Below are 22095 nucleotides of genomic sequence, written 5' to 3'. Positions count from 1 at the left end.
TTGTTTTTGTTTTTGAAGTTAAGAAATTTTTAAACAAACAGATATTGAGTGCATCTTCGGTGAATTTTTTTTTTGCTTTTAAGTTTAAATTTTTACAATTTTCATTCATTTTTAAGATTTTAAATTATTTTCTTTTTTTTTCTTGTTTTTTTATTATTTACTGAAATTTTTTAATGGTGTCTTTTTTGTTTAAAGTCTCGCCAAAACGGAGACAGACAAAATTATACTAATTTAAGTTACATATTTACAAATACAAATTATTTCGTTTTTTTTATTTATTTCATTTAAAAATTGTTTTATTTTTAAGTTTTGTGTATTTAATTAGATACATAGATTTTTTTTAAGGTTTTTTGTTTTATTTAGAATCTTGTCACTCGAATGCACGTTTATTGGTGTTTGTGTTCTTTTTATATAGTTTTATTGAAAACTACAGTGATTATTGAAGTTGAAGGCTTTTTTTCATTGCAGTCGTTGCTTGACTTGATATATAAAAATCCAATCAGAATTAAATGAGGATCCTTCGTTAAACCCAAGTAATGATTTATCAACAAAAAAAAAACTTACTAAATTATGTAGATAGAAATTAAAAAAAAAAAAAAACAATAAAATAGAGAAGTGCAAAACACCTGTTCACCTATTTTTTTTTTGTCTCGTTTTTACCAAATTCACTTAAAAGTTTAACTTTTAAAGTATTAAAATGATCACTTAAAAGTTTAACTTTTTAAAATATGTTGGTTTTATTTAGAAAGCCAGTGATCACGTTGAGTGCAAAATCAGGAACGGCTGACTGAAAGAAGCTTTTGAATGTATTCTTAAAGCATAGAAAGACATAGTGAATACAAGTAGTTAATTTACTAATTAAAATTATCGGTTGATCTATTAGGAGGGCAAATTTGATATTTGAATTAAGATGTTCGAGTACTCTATCTCGCGGATGTCTAATCTGGCACTTAAGCTTACTCTTAAAAGATTGAAAAAAAAAAAAACAAAGTTGATTTCAGTGTTACCAAATAGCAGCAACAATTTGATCATCGAACCAGTCCGCAAACAAATAAAACAAACTCCAACTGAGTTACTTTAAAAACTCTGAAGACTCATGGTCCAAGTATATTTGATTCGATTACAGTACTACATAATTTGAGTTTATTTTACTGGTTTTCACCCTGGTAATGAGTACCAAATAAAAGTTGCCACTAAACAGATTTTTAGAATCACTAAAATGGAAAATACTTTGATATTTATCGGTGCACAAATCCAAAACAGGTTCGACTGTTTGCAAAGTGGTTAACTCGAACATGTCATTTATAATTGAGGTGCCTTAACTTGGTACAATCGACTTGACTCGATACAATCGGGAAGTGGCAGTACCTGATTTGGTTCAATTCAACGTTCTCCATTGAAAATATTCGATTAAATCAAATAAGCTATTACCGATCAACTTTTTCGTCGATCACACTCGATTGTATCAAGTTGAGTGCTGGAGCCCCTCCCTTCGAGCAATAATAAAAAAAAAACTATTACGAGTGAAGTCACATATACTCTAACCAAATTAAATCTCAGCATGTTCTGATTGTATCAAGGATTTCAATAGAAGTCGCAAGGATTTTAAATGAAGACAACAAAATTCGAAAATGAAGAAAACTAAAAACCTCAGAATCGACAGAAAAAATAAACGTACATAATTTTTTGGTTTTTCCTTCTGTGTATGTTTTGTTTTTTTTTTTTTTTTATTCTTGTTCATTTGTTTTTGTTTTTATTTATTTTTTTTTTTTAATAACAGGGACTATGGATAAGATTCTCTTGTTTTTGTTTCTTTATGGAAAATATAACATTTTTTTTTGATTCAATAATATTTGTGTACAATTTAAAAAAAAAAGAAACTATTACAATAATTGAATAAATGAATTAACGGAATCATAAATTAAAAAAAAAAGAACTGCAATGATTCTACTACATACTTATTTTTTTCTCATTGATTTAATTTTTTTTTATATTCTTTATAAATTTAATTTTTGGGGGGACAGAGACCTGCGCTGTTTAAAAATGGCAATTTGATTTTTTATCTTGATTTTTTTTTATTTTATTTAATTTTATTAAAAATAATCTTTATTAAATTGAAAAGTTATTAATTAATTCGTTTTAAAATTTAAAATATATAAATGAAAATTATTTTTCTTTTTTTTTCTTTCTCTTTTCATGCCAGTAAAAAGAATGCATAAACAAAAAAATATATTAAAACTTTTCAATTTAATAAAAATTGCACATGATTTTTTTTTTCATCCTTCTTGATTTGTTTTATTTTTATTTATTTATTTATTGTTCAACAATTTAGATTTCCCTAAAAAATACTAAAAATTTAAAAAAATATATAATAATATACTTGATTTGTTTTTGTTTTTTTTTTCAATAATTATTGCATAGCTGACCAAACGGAAAAGTTTAAAAAAATAATAAATATTTGAATTAAAAAAAAAAAAATGTATGTTAATGATCAGGGTTTGGCAAAAGTTAAAAAGATGTTTTTTTTTAAATAACGTTGGCTGTTTTTTTTTTTTTTTTTTTTTTTGATAGCTGAAATAATGAATTGTTATTTTAATTAATAATAAAATGATATCTGCTTGATTTTTTGAGATCTTTGTTCTTTGATGGGCTGGTTTGGAGATTTTGCACAATTTTGTGTTGTTGTTTTTTTTTATATATACCATCACATGCAGAACGCGCAACGTTTAGATCACTCATGTTTTTTTGTATACTTTAGAAACAGCCAGTAGTTGTTTTTTTTTTTAATTTTTTGTGCGTTAAAATTATGTTCTAACTCCCGGATTGATTGATTTGGTTTTTTGATTGAATTGAAAAACGTTACAGAGAATTGCTAATTTTTATTTCGGAATTTACCTAGCCCGTTGGTTTTTTTTTTCTTTTTATTTGAAAAGTTTTTTATGTACTTTACAGATCACAAGATACTTTATTTTTTTCAATTAAGTTTCATAAATTCTTCTTCTTCCATCACACGCAAGCTTAAACATAATTTAAATTTAAAAAAAAAAAAGAAAAAAGTTATCGAGACATTTTTTGTTTTGTTTGTTCCTTTTACTTTTGTCGCCGGAAGGGGACGCATAGAAAACGGCGAAATCTATTGCCCCTTTATTTTTTGTATAGCTTTAAAACTGCTTGTTTTTTTATTTTTAATACTCGATTGTTTTATTTTTTTTATTTAATTCCTTTTTTATTACACATTCATACAAATTAGAAAAAAAGCTTAAAAAAAAGATTAGTTTTCTTTTTAATTTTCCAATTCACCAACCCATTTAATTTATTTTCAACACAATGCCTTAGCTTTTATAGAAAAATTGGCCGCAAATAAGTTTTTTTTTTTCTTTCTTGTTGTTGTTGTTGAGGTGTTTTTCAACTTTCAATTTGCTTCTCTGTTTAGAGTTTTTGGAAGCTTGATTGTATATTTTGAGTTTTTTTGAAATCTCGTTTTCACTTAATTTTTTTTTAAGAAAAAACATATATTTTTGTATTTGTTTTTGAAATGTTTGTTTTATTGGTTTTTTTTTCGTTTTGTATTTTATTTTTTAAAGGGGGGGAAAACAGATAAAATCACTATAACTTGCACTTCATTGTTTATTTTTCTTTTTTAAGTTTATTTATTCATTTTATGTATAATTTAGCGATTAATTTTGGATTTTTTTAATCTGTTTTTTAATTTAGTTTATAAATCTTCTATTTTTTTTCTTCTTCCTCTTTTTTGTATTTTTTGCTTTCTTTTTTAATTTTTAGTATTTTGAAAAATTGTGTTTAGAACGTTGTTGTTGTTGATGTTGTTGTTCGTTTTGGTGTTGTTGTAGTTGAAATTGTTGTTGTTGTGGTACTTGATGATGATAATGTTTGTGTTGATGATGATGATAATAATGATTATGATGATAATAATATTGATTCATGTGTTGTTATAAATCGGTGTTTATTTCGTTTCACTTGCTCACATTGACTTCTTCGTTGGTTGAATTATTCAAATCGGTATTGCCATTTCCGGCAGTTAATGCATTGGCAACATAGAGAGCTGGATCGATAACCTTTGGAATTGGTTTAATCTCAGTTCCAAGTTCTTTTTCAATACGATGTAAATCGAAACGATCCTCGTAGGTAATTAGATTGATGGCAATACCTGAAGAGCAAAAAATTAATTATTATCGGATTTGATTTATTATTATATTTTACAAAAATAAAATAACAGTGTTGCACACTGTACAAAACTGCTTTAAAAAAAATGTTATAAGAGTAATAAATTTTTAAATCTTAGGCTATGACTGAGTTTGAAATTGGCCAGACATACAATTTAAGAGAACAATTGAGATATCACTCTATTTACATTGTGGGTAAAGTTTGGGAATACGTTCGAGCTTTTTTTGTTGATGTAATTTTATACCAGTAAAGTAAAAATACGCTTTTTTGTTGTGTTAAGAAAAATGTCACATAAGGCATTAAAAACATTTTATATAATTTCGTTGAAACATTAGAATTTGGTTGATGGACATAAATCTCCTAGAAAATCTCGTTTTTTTTTTAAAGAACATTTGGTCCCTTAAAATTCTGAACCTGTCGATTTTCTAGAAATTTAGATTTTTTTCAATGAAGTGATAGCGAAATTGTCATAGAAAGTTAGTTATCGCACTTTTTCGTTTATAATTTTGGTATCCTTTAAAATCAAGTTCATAATTAAAAGTAGCAAATATATTTGCCGACAGAGATCGGTTCGATCCACTTACATATATCGCATCAAAACTTGAAAGACACTCGCAGGGCCTGTATTATTTGTTTGTGAAGTTAGGTAGCATATGACCACGTCTATCCACATAACAATTTTAGATGAGAATATTTTCTTGTATTGTGTAATTTTGGAGTATTCAGAGGCGAAATCGGCTTACGCGATAGTCGATAGTCAAAAAACGATAATATTGCTCCTAAAATCGTCAATTTAGATTTTATCAACTATCGTTTAAGTTTTCGTATTTATTTTTTGTTTTAATTATTTTTGGGATGTAATTTCCTGATTAAGTATTTACAGAGCCGCTGTATATAAAAAGAAATTAACAAAAAAAAGATTACTGCTTTTCACCCTAGAGTGCGCTATATTCGTTTTATGCGACGTCACATAACAAGCAGAAGAACAAGACGCTTCCATTGACACCTTATTTTTTCAAATCTTGACAAGTATATGATGTCACAGATGAACATACAAATGTACATGAATATCGATCAAACACATAACCTTTCTTTTGGATTTACCGTAGTAAGGTAGTAAATCAGAATAGATTCCACTCAATCAGAACGTTGCTAATAAAAACTTCGATCTAACATACAGTGATATCTCCATTTAGCATATTTTTAGACATTTCAAAATGACTGAAGAGCAGATGATGTTCATCGGAAACTTAAACTTAATCTTTAAATGTTTTTTTTTTTTTCGGAACTAGATTGTACACATTAGCTGCAGCTTTAACATTTTGATTCTATTCGGGGGTTATTTATATATTTTTGTACATTCCATAAACTTCCAATTTTCCGTTAAAATAGACTATAAATTTAACAGGCCAAAAATCTATACATTTTCGTACGGAATTCAGAACTTTGCTTACAAACTAATTCATTTTGGTAAATTAAAATTTTTTTTTTTTCGATTTTGGTTCATGGTAGAAGAAATTATTTCTTTTTTGGTAAACATATTGTTTTTTTTTCTAGGCTCACGTATTATAAGACAAAAAATAATCTCATTTGATGTCTGCTGAAGTTGGGTGAATAAAGAAGAAGAGACCATTCCGCATCTTCCATTTTTATGCCCAGCTTTTTCCATTATACGAAACTATTCTTGGTAAAATACATAATCGAATAAAAGTTTTTTTTTATTCATTCCATGTTAGTGATGGGTAGGACACGAATTTAAAATGAGTTTGTATGAGGTACTCATTTTTTGAAATGAGGTGGTACTTTGTCCCACCTCAAATGTCCCATGGGACAAACCAATTTTAGTGGACAATTTCAATTACAAAAAAAAAAAAAAATAACAATAACAAACCTCCTTCAATTTACAACTCTTTCTTATTCTTCTTTTTCTTTTTTTCTTTCTTTTCTATCTTATCTTTTTTTTTTTCTTTCTTTTATTTCTTTTCTTTCCTTTCTTTCTTTTCATTCTTCTCTTTTTCATATTTTTATTATTGGTTTCATTTTAGTACATTGTCGTATGTCCTCCTCGTTTTCTTTCTTAAAAAAAAAACAAACGTCACGTCCTCCTCCTCATTACTTCTAATTTTCTCCCCTCAAAATACGTACCTACTTCAAATGTCCCATAACACAAAACCTCATACATTTATTTATTTTTCATTTTAAAACATTGGTACTCTTTACTCTTCATGCATTTCTTCATACATATACATTATGTACACACATTTATAGCGCGGTACATTCATGATTTTCCTTTTCCTCATACACTCAATTTCATTCCTCATCTGCTCATCATCATGAGAAGAGACAGAGAGAAATACGAATAAGTTTTTTTTCTGGAGACGAAAGAGTAAAGAGATATTTTTTTTTGTTTTTGTGGTGAGGTGTGAGGTAATACATTTTTTTGCTTTGGGGTGATGGGACATTTCAGAGTGGTGTATGGGACATTTGTATTGCCTCATGTATGAGGTACCCATCACTATTCCATGTCCCTAAAGGATTTCATATAAAATACAAATGTAAACAGCATAGTAAGTCAAACAAAATTTATAACAAAAAACTATAGAAAATTCAAGTATTGTTGAATGTTATAGTCCCAATAAAAATAACCCTTGAAAAAGTTGGAAAATAACCAACGAAACGTCGGGAAAAATTTTAAAAATGTATTACATAATTTGTTTTTATTAATTGCATACAAAATAACGGATCAAAAATCCCAATTAAATACTTAATAAGAAACCATATAGCATTTCTGTTTTTTAAATTTTTAGTAGTAAGCACAGCATTTTGTTTTGGAATACCAGCTCAAAAGTTAATATAATTTTGTCAATAGTGCAATAAAGATTTTTTCTTTCTGGTACAGTTAAGAAATATAAAAATTTGTTCTAATAGTTTTTATTTTCTGTGCAAAAATTAAAAAAAATTGCCTCGGGCAACAAAGTGTTAAACAATAATCCTTCTTTTTGTATGGTTCTGCGAAAAAAAAAACTTTTACTCTATTTTTTCGGTTTCGATATTTTCATATCCTTTTTTAAACAATAATTCCATTTTAAAATAATATGAATTACATTTTATTTAACAACAAAAAATTGAACTTACCCAAGTGTCCAAATCGTCCTGAACGACCAATACGATGCAAGTATGTTTCAGCCATTCGTGGAAAATCAAAATTAATAACAACATTCACAGCCTGTACATCAATACCACGTGTAAACAAATCAGAACAGACTAAATTTCTGCATAGCCCCTGTCGGAAGTCATGGAAAACCCGATTTCTGTGCGCTTGCGCCATCTTAGCGTGTATGTAGTAACAGCAGTATCCCAATTCGGTGATCTTTTTGGCAAGCAATTCGACACGCTGCGTCGAATTGCAAAATATAATCGATTGATTGATTTGTAATTTCGAAAACAACGTATTCAAGCAATGGACTTTTTGTCGTTCTTGCACAAAAGCATAATATTGCGTAACACCCTTAAGTGTTAGTTCTTCCATCAAATTAATCTCGTAGGGTTCGCGTAGATGTTTTTCCATAAAATTTTTAACACTGAGCGGGAATGTGGCCGAAAATAGCAGAATTTGTGGATCTTTCGGCAGTTTCATTATAACATGGTCCAGCATGCCTTGAAAATCTAGTGATAAAAGTTTATCTGCCTCGTCCAGCACAAGAATCCTACAGTTTGACATATCGGCCACTTTCTTATCCATTAAGTCCAAAATACGACCCGGTGTCGCAATAATTAGTTGTACTATGGAAAAAAACAATAAAATTTTATATTTTTTTGAAAATTAGTTTTTTTTTACCCTTTTGGTATATTCTCAAAATATCATCTTTTAAATTGGTACCACCAGTTGTCACCATAACTCTAATATCTAAATGTTTTGCTAATTCAATGCAAATTTGTGAAGTCTGCAGGGCCAGTTCTCTCGTGGGCACAATAACAAGGGCCTGAATGATATCCTTGGAGGGATCGATTTGTTCCAGCACGGGAATACAGTACGCACCAGTTTTGCCGGTACCGTTCTTGGCACGGGCCAGCACATCCTTCCCACTGAGGGCGATGGGAATTGCTGCTTCTTGAATGGGCGATGGTTTTTCCCAGCCCTTTTCAAATATTCCCATCAGAAGTTGACGTTTCAAACAAAATTCCTCAAATTCATTACCACGGGTGTCAGTAACATCCTAAAATTGAAAAAGAAACAACATTTAATTATGTTGATAAACAACTGTTTTTTTTTTTTTAATATGGTTTTCTTTTTCAATGAAACTTTTTTTTGGTTTCCTGGGCCCTTGTTCTGTAACTTTATCACTAAACGTTTTTCAATGTCTCTAAAAACCATTTTCTTAAATAGATAAGGCAAAATTTCTTTTCAAATCAGAATTTATCAATTGAGATAGTATGATTTTGAACAAAATTTCTTTTTTTTTAATCCATTTTATCTGGATTTTAAAGTCATTCAAAGATTTTATCGCCAGTGATAAAAGTTACAGAACATAGGCACTGAGCTTGAATTCTATGTCAAGAAAATTCTATCACATCAGGTTTTTGAGATATCGTCGGCGTAAAGCAAAATTGTTCTAAATCCGCTATTTACCGAAAATGAGTTAATGATGCAGTTTTACTAATTTGAGCCGAATTTGAAAACCATTTTTGTCAAAAAAAATTTCATTCCGCAGATAATATAATTTAATGGGACATAGAACAATAAAAACAGAAAGTAGCATTTTGAGAATGAGCCCGAGTATTTTTGATTGTTCTAAGTCCCATCATATTTTGTTCTAAGTTTACTTTTTATTTAAGGAAAAAACGTGCTTGTATAGGAATTGTTCTATGTCCAATTTTGGGTTTTTAGTTTTAAAAAATATTTAAAAATAGTATGCACCTACTAATGAGGTAAACTAACGAAGAAAAATAACAAAAATATTAAAATTATTTTTATTTTAGGTAAACTTGTATATTTTATTCAAGAGAAAAGAACAAACTTTATAAAAACATAACTTGAATGGCAGAAAATTGTCGCTTTGAACCAATTTGAAACTTAAAAATCTTCCCCTGTAAAATTTGGTTTTTGTGACTTAGAACAATTTTGCTTTACGGCGACGATATGTATTCCTGTTAGAAAATCGAAAATGCAGTTTTCTAAAAGTCTTTGAGGTTATGTTTCGACCTTTTCAAATTCTTATGCCTTATTCCGTGACCTTTCTTTATTAAATAAATTTTATCTTCTTCGCTGGCTATAGGTCTTGTTTCGATTTTATCTAAACTTCTTTGTCGACGTTTCACGTGTGCTTACACGCTTCTTCAGGACTAAGAAAAAATAATTCTAAAAAATGCTAAAACGTATAGAATAAATACTTATCTTTAATCTTTTGATCTCCAATTAATTGCTGTTAAAGGTTTTTTTAGGTTTTTTGTCTCGCTTCAATATTTCAAAAATCAATAAAAAATGTCTTGAAAAAGACGTTTTCTGTTATCGAAATTTCAAAATATAAAAACTTTTTTTTAATTATTTGATAAGAAATTCAAAAAAATTTCTTATCAAATTGAGTTGATTATTCATTTTAAAAATTCCTTTTAACAAACTGACTATAAATACTGCTAAGCCCTTCACAATCCGACCTCCTATTAACAGTGTTGTCTGTATCTAAAATATGTAACATTTCTAATATCATTCTCTTATTATAATGCTTTTCTGACTGTAAAATATCTACATTGTTATAATCTGGTCTATGTCCCTCACCTATACAATGCAAAGCTAGAGCAGTTTTATGAGAATGTGCGTTATTAATATCCGATCTATGACCAGCTATACGATTTTTAAGCTTCTGCATGGAAGTACCTACATAAACTGATGGACAATAGTTTGCTCCATCACCTAAACATTTGATTTTATATACTATATTTGATTTATCGTTTTTAGAAAACTCACCTTTTAAATTTGAAAAAAGTGAATTTCTCAAAACATTTACTGATTTAAAAGCTAAACGAACACTATCTTTGTTTCTAATAGGAGCATCTTGAATTCGATTCGAAAGATGAGGAATATACAAACAACTTCTGTAGGAAAACTGTGTTGTATTTGTAACTAAATTTGGTCTAACCAACGGGTTGAAATATTGGTTCAACAAAGTTTTTATTATATTTATTGGAAAAGAATTTGATAGTAAAACATCCATGATTTTTGAAATGTTATTCTGACGAAAGGCAATATCACTGATATCCAATACTCTGGTTATAAAATTTTTTGCTGTATTAATAATGATTTGTTTTGGCTGTTGGGAATTATAATTAATAAGGCGACCTGATGATGTTGGTTTTTTATACCAATCAAATATCAAACGGTTATTTTTCCTAATTACAAGCACGTCAAGATACGGAAGTTTTCCATTATTTTCATATTCAACTGTAAATTGAATTTTTGGATGAAAACCATTCAGTGCATCTAAAATTGAATTAACATGACTAGATTTAAGTATAACAAAAATGTCATCCACATATTTTGTAACAATTTTAGGTTTATATGGAATATTTTCAAAAACATTATCCAATAATGCTTCCATTACAATGTCTGCCAATATGGGAGATGCAGGACTACCCATCGGGACTCCTTGTTTTTGTTGATAAAATATTTTATCAAATTCTAAATAATTGTTATCTATAACACAAAATCGTAATATTTCTAAGAATTTTATTTTTGGCATTCTCGTATGATATTTAATGATATCCCAACTTTTCTCAACCAATTCTAGTGCTAATGGAATAGGAATGTTAGTGAACAGTGACACAACATCAAAAGAAACAAGAATATTATCCTGTTCTAAAATAATTGGTGATACTGTTGAGATAAACGATGATGCGTTTTTAACATTGTATTTGGAGTTAACAGTAACATTTTTTAAAATTTTAACAATGTATTTCGATAACTCATAGCAAGGAACTTTAAGCGACGAACAAATTGGTCTTAGAGGTACATTTTGTTTATGTATTTTAGGCAAACCATATATTTTGGGACTATTAGCTACATAAGTCGTCATACATTTTTTCTCAGATTCATTAATGAATTTATTTCAAAAGAAAATTTCCCATTATTTAAAATTATTGCAGATGGGGAAGAAATTATTAAAAGTAAGGAACAAAGTGAACAAGAACCTGCACGGTCTTGTTTCACACAAATTCTTCAAAATCATCTTCGATGTGTATCAATTCCACCTTTTGATAAATATTTGAATAAAATATTTAATGATACAAAAAAGTTTTTGAAAAGACATCCAGAGATTTACATTGTTCCGGCTGATAAAGGCAACGTTACAGTTGCAATTTTAAAAACGGATTATTTTAATAAAATGAATAATTTGATGGCTGATAGGAATACATATTCAATTTTAAGAAGCGACCCAACAAATAAAGTTCAAAGTCAAAATAATAAACTTGTAAAAGACTTATTCATAAATAAATTCATTAATGAATCTGAGAAAAAATGTATGACGACTTATGTAGCTAATAGTCCCAAAATATATGGTTTGCCTAAAATACATAAACAAAATGTACCTCTAAGACCAATTTGTTCGTCGCTTAAAGTTCCTTGCTATGAGTTATCGAAATACATTGTTAAAATTTTAAAAAATGTTACTGTTAACTCCAAATACAATGTTAAAAACGCATCATCGTTTATCTCAACAGTATCACCAATTATTTTAGAACAGGATAATATTCTTGTTTCTTTTGATGTTGTGTCACTGTTCACTAACATTCCTATTCCATTAGCACTAGAATTGGTTGAGAAAAGTTGGGATATCATTAAATATCATACGAGAATGCCAAAAATAAAATTCTTAGAAATATTACGATTTTGTGTTATAGATAACAATTATTTAGAATTTGATAAAATATTTTATCAACAAAAACAAGGAGTCCCGATGGGTAGTCCTGCATCTCCCATATTGGCAGACATTGTAATGGAAGCATTATTGGATAATGTTTTTGAAAATATTCCATATAAACCTAAAATTGTTACAAAATATGTGGATGACATTTTTGTTATACTTAAATCTAGTCATGTTAATTCAATTTTAGATGCACTGAATGGTTTTCATCCAAAAATTCAATTTACAGTTGAATATGAAAATAATGGAAAACTTCCGTATCTTGACGTGCTTGTAATTAGGAAAAATAACCGTTTGATATTTGATTGGTATAAAAAACCAACATCATCAGGTCGCCTTATTAATTATAATTCCCAACAGCCAAAACAAATCATTATTAATACAGCAAAAAATTTTATAACCAGAGTATTGGATATCAGTGATATTGCCTTTCGTCAGAATAACATTTCAAAAATCATGGATGTTTTACTATCAAATTCTTTTCCAATAAATATAATAAAAACTTTGTTGAACCAATATTTCAACCCGTTGGTTAGACCAAATTTAGTTACAAATACAACACAGTTTTCCTACAGAAGTTGTTTGTATATTCCTCATCTTTCGAATCGAATTCAAGATGCTCCTATTAGAAACAAAGATAGTGTTCGTTTAGCTTTTAAATCAGTAAATGTTTTGAGAAATTCACTTTTTTCAAATTTAAAAGGTGAGTTTTCTAAAAACGATAAATCAAATATAGTATATAAAATCAAATGTTTAGGTGATGGAGCAAACTATTGTCCATCAGTTTATGTAGGTACTTCCATGCAGAAGCTTAAAAATCGTATAGCTGGTCATAGATCGGATATTAATAACGCACATTCTCATAAAACTGCTCTAGCTTTGCATTGTATAGGTGAGGGACATAGACCAGATTATAACAATGTAGATATTTTACAGTCAGAAAAGCATTATAATAAGAGAATGATATTAGAAATGTTACATATTTTAGATACAGACAACACTGTTAATAGGAGGTCGGATTGTGAAGGGCTTAGCAGTATTTATAGTCAGTTTGTTAAAAGGAATTTTTAAAATGAATAATCAACTCAATTTGATAAGAAATTTTTTTGAATTTCTTATCAAATAATTAAAAAAAAGTTTTTATATTTTGAAATTTCGATAACAGAAAACGTCTTTTTCAAGACATTTTTTATTGATTTTTGAAATATTGAAGCGAGACAAAAAACCTAAAAAAACCTTTAACAGCAATTAATTGGAGATCAAAAGATTAAAGATAAGTATTTATTCTATACGTTTTAGCATTTTTTAGAATTATTTTTTCTTAGTCCTGAAGAAGCGTGTAAGCACACGTGAAACGTCGACAAAGAAGTTTAGATAAAATCGAAACAAGACCTATAGCCAGCGAAGAAGATAAAATTTATTTCGACCTTTTCAATATCTCTTTTCTTCTTTGTTAAATCTTAAGTTGTAGCCAACGTGTTTGGTATATCTCATGTTCATTTGCGTTTAATAGAAAATCTCAAAAGGTTCCTTAACCATCGCTTTCAAATTTTGACACAACGTTATGTTTACATTTCCGTAAGTTCCTATATCGGCAAAGTTGGCGAATTTTAGTAAGATACATTTCAGGTCCGATTTTGAGGTAATAATGCACATTTATTGTAGAAAAAAGTCCCGATCTAATGAAAAAGACCCTATTTGCTTTAAATCGATAATTTTAAGAGCTAATGAAAACCAGCGGCCGAATCGCCTAGGTGATATTTGATATGTATGTAGTTGAGTCAAATTGCACTTTTTTAATGCTTTTTTTAAAGCAACAACAAAACTGTGCAAAATTACTGTCAATGTCAACTATCAAATATCACCTTAGTCACCCCAGATCTTTTGTATGGACATTAACCCTTTCGGACCCAGCGTTACTCTCATGTAACATTTTTTTAAAAATTCGTAAAAAATATTAAATTAAACAATTTTTTAGGTTATGATGGCTTAATTGAAAGATTATAATGCCTAGTTACTGGATTATTACAAAAAGTTAGTCAAATATCATACCTTTAATTTTTTTTTTATCGAGAAAGGGACTGAAATTCAGATTTTGTTTTTTTTTTTTTTGCAAAAAAAATTTTTTTTTATATGGTCATAATTTTGAAAAAAAAAGATATAAAAAATGTTAATGCAGAAAGTGTTTTGTTTTTTTGCTTAGAAGAAGTAGCATACATTACAGTTTCATAAAAAGTTATTTTCTCAGTTCTCCGACTTTTTTTGGTGGTCATAGGCAGTAGGGTGGGTCAAAAAAATCGAAATTCTTTTTTTTGAATTGGTACTCCGAAAAATCGATTGCTAGACCCCTCTAGAATATACACACCAAATATGAGCTCTTTATATTAATGGGAAGGTCCTCCGCTTTGCAATTTTCCATTTTTACATCAAGCTTCTACTAAAAAAAAATAATTTTTTTATTAATTGACTTTTTAGCAAATTTCTTTTCATATTCTTGTAGGAAATTGAACGCTCTACAAAAAAGGCCTTATACACTTTTTTCGTTTATCTAACCGTTGAATAGATATTTGAGGTCCAAAAATCGAGAAAATCTTTAAAAATTCGATTTTTGTTCTTAATTTTGTAACAAATTGAAAAATTATAATGATCAAACGCGCAAGACATATTCTTGTTGAAAATTGATTGCTCCACAAAAAAGGTCTTATTAACTTTTTTCATTAATCTAACCATTCTAAAGATATTCGAGGTCAAAGTTAAAAAGAAATATAAAAACATTTTATATTTTTAAAAAATTTCTAATTCACTGAAACTTCATTATTTTCAAATTAGCAAGATATATTCTTGTAGGGGCTTAAACGTTCTACAAAAAATTCCTTGGAATGAAATTGATTGCTTTAACCGTTTAGAAGATATTCGTATCCAAATCGCAATGCATACGGGTCATAAGAAAACTATTGAAATCAGTGAGCATTGGTTTGGATACGAATATCTTCTAAACGGTTAAAGCAATCAATTTCATTCCAAGGAATTTTTTGTAGAACGTTTAAGCCCCTACAAGAATATATCTTGCTAATTTGAAAATAATGAAGTTTCAGTGAATTAGAATTTTTTTAAAAATATAAAATGTTTTTATATTTTTTTTTAACTTTGACCTCGAATATCTTTAGAATGGTTAGATTAATGAAAAAAGTTAATAAGACCTTTTTTGTGGAGCAATTAATTTTCAACAAGAATATGTCTTGCGCGTTTGATCATTATAATTTTTCAATTTGTTACAAAATTAAGAACAAAAAACGAATTTTTAAAGATTTTCTCGATTTTTGAACCTCAAATATCTATTCAACGGTTAGATAAACGAAAAAAGTGTATAAGGCCTTTTTTGTAGAGCGTTCAATTTCCTACAAGAATATGAAAAGAAATTTGCTAAAAAGTCAATTAATAAAAAAATTATTTTTTTTTAGTAGAAGCTTGATGTAAAAATGGAAAATTGCAAAGCGGAGGACCTTCCCATTAATATAAAGAGCTCATATTTGGTGTGTATATTCTAGAGGGGTCTAGCAATCGATTTTTCGGAGTACCAATTCAAAAAAAAGAATTTCGATTTTTTTGACCCACCCTAATAGGCAGTGCATTTTACTAACATGTAACATGAGAAAAACACATTAGTTTTGCTATTTATTATTTTGGAAAATAACTTTTTGCTGTTCATATTTCTTAGTTGTGATGTTTTTGACCTGATAATACCAAAAAAACATTTTTTAATATTGATTTTCATAGCTTGTGTTCGAAAGGGTTAATACAATTCATACTAAGTATTTCGCCTCTCCTGAAAAATCGACTTTTCTGGGTTACTTGGAATTCGATCTACGACGACTATGTGTAGAAACATATCAAATCTCGGCAGTGCTGCCGAGGTGATCGAGGAATTTCGCTGCTTATTCCAATTCGACCAGAACATCACGAAAGCATTTGATGTCGATGATGGTGATGGAACCTCTTTAAAAAGATCTCATAGGTGCACTTAATCGAATTGAAGCATATGCGTCTAAAATGGGTTTATCTGAAAACTTATTACGTTAAACGAAAACGACCAAATGATGTACTTTTGACGATATCGGTCCTTATTTTAATCCTTGAATGACTTTTTAAGACTAAACCATTCGATCATTTCCTTTTAAGTTTATTTTAGTGTTCTAGAGGAAAAGAGCTACAAATAAGCAGGATCTGGGATCATATAAATATGTTCACATAATCAAAACCCGTTATTTAAATGCAAAGGATCTAACGATGAGAAAAATAAAAACACTTATGGTAATTACCCCACCACGAATGTTTTGTTTTTATGAAACATTTTCTATACGCATTTCTTAACAAAATTCTTGAATTTTTAAAATGGGTAAAATTGTACTTACACTAGTCTTAATCCTATTATCCTTTGGCGGGATTTTTAGTTTAGCTTTCCAGCCCATGTCATCGCTGAGAGATGTCGCAACAAGAGCCTTCTCGTTGACCATGCTAGTTGTGAAGGAACAAAAGATTAATTTATATAATTTGTCAAACTTTTTAGAAAAAAAATATATATACAAACCTTTTTGGCGTGCCAATGTTATTCAGGTGATTGGCCGCGTTTATTTCTGTCATCATCTTGTAAACTTATTGGCTATATTGTTTTCACAAAAATGAAAACTTCTCTAACTCCTTCGCTTCTGATCTTCTAGTTTTTTTGTTTTATAATTTTTTTTATTATGTTCTCGCGTCGAGTCGGAAAAAAAGTCCGGGCTGATATATATAATTAGTTTATTAATTTAAGATTTTTTTAATTTAGTTCGGTTTCCGACGGATGTATTGTTTTTTGAGTTTTATTTTATTTATTTATATTTTTTTATTCTTAATTAGTTGGTTACATTCAAGAACATAAAATATTTATTTTTTTATATATTTATTGTTGTTACTTTCTATACAAAATATACTTATATAAATATTAAAATCGTTTGCTTATGCTGCTTTTGTTTTGTTAATTATTGTTTTTTGTTTTATTAACTTTTTTTCACAATTCACCGTTTTTAATATAAAAATGATAAATTGAAGATTTTTATAATGCACTTGTCATTATATTATTTTGTTTTAAGTTTTTGTTTTTTTTTTTTTGTTGATTTGTTTTAAAATTGTTTTTTTGTTTGTTTGTATTTTTTAAACACATTCACGGTTTAGTTTTTTTTTTTTTTTGCTTTCAATTGTTTTTTTGTTTTATCACAAGAAGTTTTTGTTTTTTTTTTTTTGTTTTGTTTTCTAAAAACGCAATTCTTTATTAGGGAAAGGGGGAATAGAAAATAAAAAAGAAATTTAGATTATTTATGATTAAACTGATAAATTGCACCTAAGAAAACAAATATAAAAAGAACTATAAAAAAGGTATTTCTTTTTTGTTTAGTTTGCACTTTTAATCCAAATTACAATCGCAATTGCAATTTGATGGTTTTTTTAAGGGAAACTACACTTTGTAGGTGAAAATTATTAAACTTACGCGGATATGAATCTTGTTTGCTTTTTTCAAATATCCATGGAAAGATACGTTTTGATCTGAAATAAAAACAAAGAGACAATTAGTAATAATTTTAATAAATGAAAAAGGACGAGTATATGATCGCTTAATGGATAAGGTTACTAAGTTTGTTTTCAAGGGAAAGAAGAATGGACAAAAATATTGAATCAAGAAAAAACATCAGGAAAAAATATTGATTTTGATACGTGTATTTACAAACATACATACATTACACCAGTGGCCGCAAACCATAACGTCCTAGGTCGAGAAAAGCTAAAACCACCTTATTTTAAAACCTTATTTGTTTCCAAATTAGTCAACTTTTCAATATTTGTTTCAATTTTATTTCAATTCGAGATGGTTAGCATTAATAGAAATGATCAAAACTTTAAATAATTGAGTTATAAGACATCGAATTTCAGTATTTATCAATCTTAACTCAATCTTTAAATAATTGAGTTATAAGACATTGAATTGCAGTATTTATCAATCATCAATTGATAGTTGATATTTTAGAAATGCCAAGCGTTTTCGTGAGAATAACTCAATATTTTCCTATCGCTACCTTGGAATCTCGTTCAACAGACATTGATAGTTTAGGCTATTAAAAAAATGGAGGATTCGAGTCAACGCAGTTAATTTTTTTTATATTATTTTTAACCCTAAAAAAGAGCACGAAAACTTGCAAAAGTAGCAAATGCGTTTGTAATCAATTGCTCTTATATCATGTGTCAGCAAAAAGTGGTCTATATCAAAGTGTACACCTTATATTTCGCGTGTTGAGCCTTTTGATAGATCGCTGAGATACTATGTATGCATTACATATGCCAAAAAATTCGGACAACAACCATTGGAAGTCATGGTTGTTGTGCGAAGATGTAAAAAGAAATCAGCTAAAACGTGGGGGTTATCATCGAGATAAATAAAATACTTATAAGAATTGACACATCATATTTTTTCTGAGCAGTTTATACATAGTTTAAGAAAGATCCTACCGACTAAGGCAAAAGTACTTAGATGTAAATAGAAACGAAACTTAAATAATTTAAGTAGAACATAAATTCTTATTCCCTACTTTTTCCTCTGCGTAAACTGTCACATAAAGTTAAAAAAAAAATAATAGTAATGAAGTATTCCAACTATTGTGCTGTCTGAGAATGTCTTCAAATAAGATGTAACGAGGTGACGTTAGAAAGTCAATATAATTAAAAACAATGAAACAAATTAATATGCTAAGTGTTAATATACATATAAAGATACTTAAATTAGCGAATAGTTAAATAAATAAGAGCGAAAAACATACACAAAACGCTTCCATGGAACTACCCATAAGTTAAACTTATGTCAAAATTCAGTTTTTTTTACACAATGTGATGCACAATAAGCGATTCTTACTATTCTCTTTTTTCGTATTTGTACCTACCTATCTTATTTACTTTTCCATTTGCTTTGGAGAATTTTGTGTAAAGTTGCCAGATTTTTCCTGGCAAATAAAAAATCACATCTGTTTTTGTAATGTCGTTTTCGAATTGCTTTTCAGAATTTTGTGCAAAACTCCCAGATTTGCAATTTGCTATATTTGTTTGTAATTGTTTACGAAATTTAATCATATAAAAAAACAACAAATGTTCAGACAAATGCCAATCAGAGAAGTGTGTGTGCATGTATGTATATGTGAATCTTGATAACAATCGAGATCCATATTTCGGAATCCAGATACCATTTTATTGAATCTGAAATGGCAAATAGATCTTCAAATTTGAGATTTTACCACTGGGATTCCAAAATCTGAATCTGAATTGGAAAATGGAAGACACTAATAAACATTTAACAGGCTTTTAAAATTTTAGGTGACGTTTTTTGTATGGAACAAACATCATTTTAGGATGTAAAAGCCTGATGATTATTCAAAAGGGCCAGTTTCATGGCCATAAGGCACTAAGCGGTATATGAATTACTGATAAGGAAAATGTCAAGTACCTAAATACTTATCTACACACTTTGTGCAAGGAAAAACAGCTTAGGTTGAATTTTCAGTATTTTTTTTAGATACAAAATGAATTAGTAATATAAGTTATTTTCGAGATTACACTTCGTAAACTTTGTATTTGATTTATAACCGCAAGCCAAACATTAAAAGTACCTACTCTCATGTAATACTATGTTTCCACCTACCCTAAATCCGAGATTTAGCTAAGTAGATTTAGAATAAATCTCGAGTTCTATTCCGAATCTACTTCGCAAAATCGCGGATTTTGGTTCACCTACCCTCAATCCAAAATTTGCACCTACCCTTTAAAATAAATCTCTAGATTTATTCTAAATCTACTTAGCTAAATCTAGAAATTAGAGTAGGCGGAAACATAGTATAAAGTTGCAAAAACTGATTAAGGTATGTCGTTTTCCGTTGTTGCCACAGATTTTCGGTCTTATCACGAATTCCATTCGTATCGGAAATTTGCTACGATTCTCGAAAATAGAATCACGGAATCCGTTCGTAATTTCATTACAATCGCCACTACGATCGGATTTTGTGATTGTTTTTTTTGGAAGTCGTAGAAAATTTTTGATACGAATCGAATTCGTGAAGAAGAATTACTCTGCTCGAGTAATAAAACAAAAATTATTTCATGTCATAAAAAAAAAAACTGTTCCTTTAGTTCATATTGACCAAACTTCTAATAATATCAACACCTTTCTTTTCCAACTTAAATATATTTTGACTGATACAAAAGTATGTTCACTATCCCCACAAATGAAATTCATTTTATTCAATGAAATTTAGAAAAATCTAAAAAAGAAAGGTATTCAATACAAACAAAAAAAACTGTTAAACTTATGTTTACTCCTGATAGTAAAAAATACTAGATTCTAACTAATTTTAAAAGCAAGATTGATTTGCATATTTAAGTAAGTATGTATACTTCATATTAAAAGAATAAACTTTTAATCCACACACAAAAAACCATCGTCCATAACCCAACATTTTGCCGCCAAGAAGCTCAATACACAAAAAAAAAAGAAGAAGAAAAAAACGCTGAAGGGGGTGCTAATGCTAAGTCAATTATACACAGTCAATCAGAAGCAGAACCAGAACTTTGTCAGCGTCGTCTTCGATTACCAAACTTAACAAGTTCTTTGTTCATTTGGGTGCAGAAGATCTCCTTTAACTACAAAGTTTCTTCTACGGTTAAGCTAAGATCATTATCGATAAAAAAAATCCTCCTAAATAACTGTATAAATAACACTCTTTTTTTCTAACTAGTCCCCACCATTTTTGCTAGCCTTCTCAGTTGTCTTCCTCCAACCAACACATCGACCCTGTCCCAATATGAAACCATGTAATGTCATCATAAACAGACCAAGTAAAATGAAGTATGTAAAAAAAAACTAATATACAAAATGGAATATTAAAACAGTACTTTTATGAAAAACTCCTCCATGCGGGAGCGCTAGAGACATTTTATATTAACCAAAAACTTTATTTCAAGTCGCACAAAGTCAAAAACTCTAAAAAAAAAAAATGAAAAGAACCAAAGACAAAAAAATAAAAAAAAAAAAACTTTAAAGAATCACATGAAAAAAAAGAAACAAGAATTTCTAGATTTTCCCTATTTTTGCTTTCGTGTTTCGTTGGTGCTATGGCTCTGCCATTGGAGCCCCAATTTCTTTTTTTTTCTTCTACAGTTGGCAATTTTTTTTTTGTAAAGAGCAACAGAATCGAGCGAGCCCCCAGCAAAAAGAAAATACAAAAAACTTATACAATTTCACTGTAAACTTTTTTTTTTATAAAAATAAAAAGAAACTTTACAACAATTCACAATTTTTTTTGGACGAATCAAAAAAATCAAAAAAAAAATAAAGGGAAAAAGGCCGAACAACGAACTTTTATAAAATTTTAACCATACACTCGAACGAGGGAGAGAAAAGAAAAAAAAAAAGAGTCGCAGTTTTTTCTTCGTTCTTCGAGTGATGCGAATTTCGAGTTGAGACAAAATTTTTAGCCACAAAAGGCTGCTTTAAAAACAAGATTAATTTAGTTTTCACAGTTTTCATTGCGAAAATATTTACCTCGGATTTTTTTTCGGATAATAAATTGTAGATTTTTTAACTTTTTATCTCTTTGAAAATGCACTTTCCTTTTTTTTTCTTGGCGTTTTTTTTTTTATTCTTTTTTATAATAAATATGTTGCCTTCGTTCACACTTTGCTTATTTCTTTCTTTCTCGAATGCCAACAGCTAAATGAGATGGAAATGAAGTGGATAGGAAAATTCTGTACACACACATTCATGATGGTTTTGTATATGGATAGGTTTTGTTTGATTGTATGGATGACACAGACGAGAAGTAGCTTGGAAGTTGTGTTTGTGTTGGTTGACTTCTTAGTGTAGCTAGCGCCAGTGAATGGGTTTATTTTGAGTGGACGATGAGAAAAATAGATGATTATT

At 28.7% G+C, this 22095-nt stretch overlaps 1 protein-coding gene across 1 annotated transcript; it reads right to left on the bottom strand.

The window, feature by feature from the left end:
• Positions 1 to 1702: 1702 nt before the first annotated feature.
• Positions 1703 to 21887, bottom strand: LOC129907612 (ATP-dependent RNA helicase me31b). Its single transcript, XM_055983894.1, has 7 exons — positions 21718 to 21887; positions 17629 to 17684; positions 16693 to 17407; positions 16517 to 16619; positions 8024 to 8402; positions 7321 to 7968; positions 1703 to 4168 (listed from the first exon to the last, which is right to left on the bottom strand). The coding sequence occupies exons 3-7, from the start codon at positions 16746 to 16748 to the stop codon at positions 3975 to 3977; spliced, it is 1380 nt and encodes a 459-aa protein (XP_055839869.1). The 5' UTR covers positions 16749 to 17407; positions 17629 to 17684; positions 21718 to 21887; the 3' UTR covers positions 1703 to 3974.
• Between the last annotated feature and the right edge of the window lie 208 nt (positions 21888 to 22095).

The sequence above is a fragment of the Episyrphus balteatus genome, chromosome 1 (genome assembly GCF_945859705.1).
Source record: "Episyrphus balteatus chromosome 1, idEpiBalt1.1, whole genome shotgun sequence".
Taxonomy (NCBI): Eukaryota; Metazoa; Arthropoda; class Insecta; order Diptera; family Syrphidae; genus Episyrphus; species Episyrphus balteatus.
Note: the sequence above shows the minus strand (reverse complement) of the source record. Positions and strands in the feature narration are given on the sequence as shown.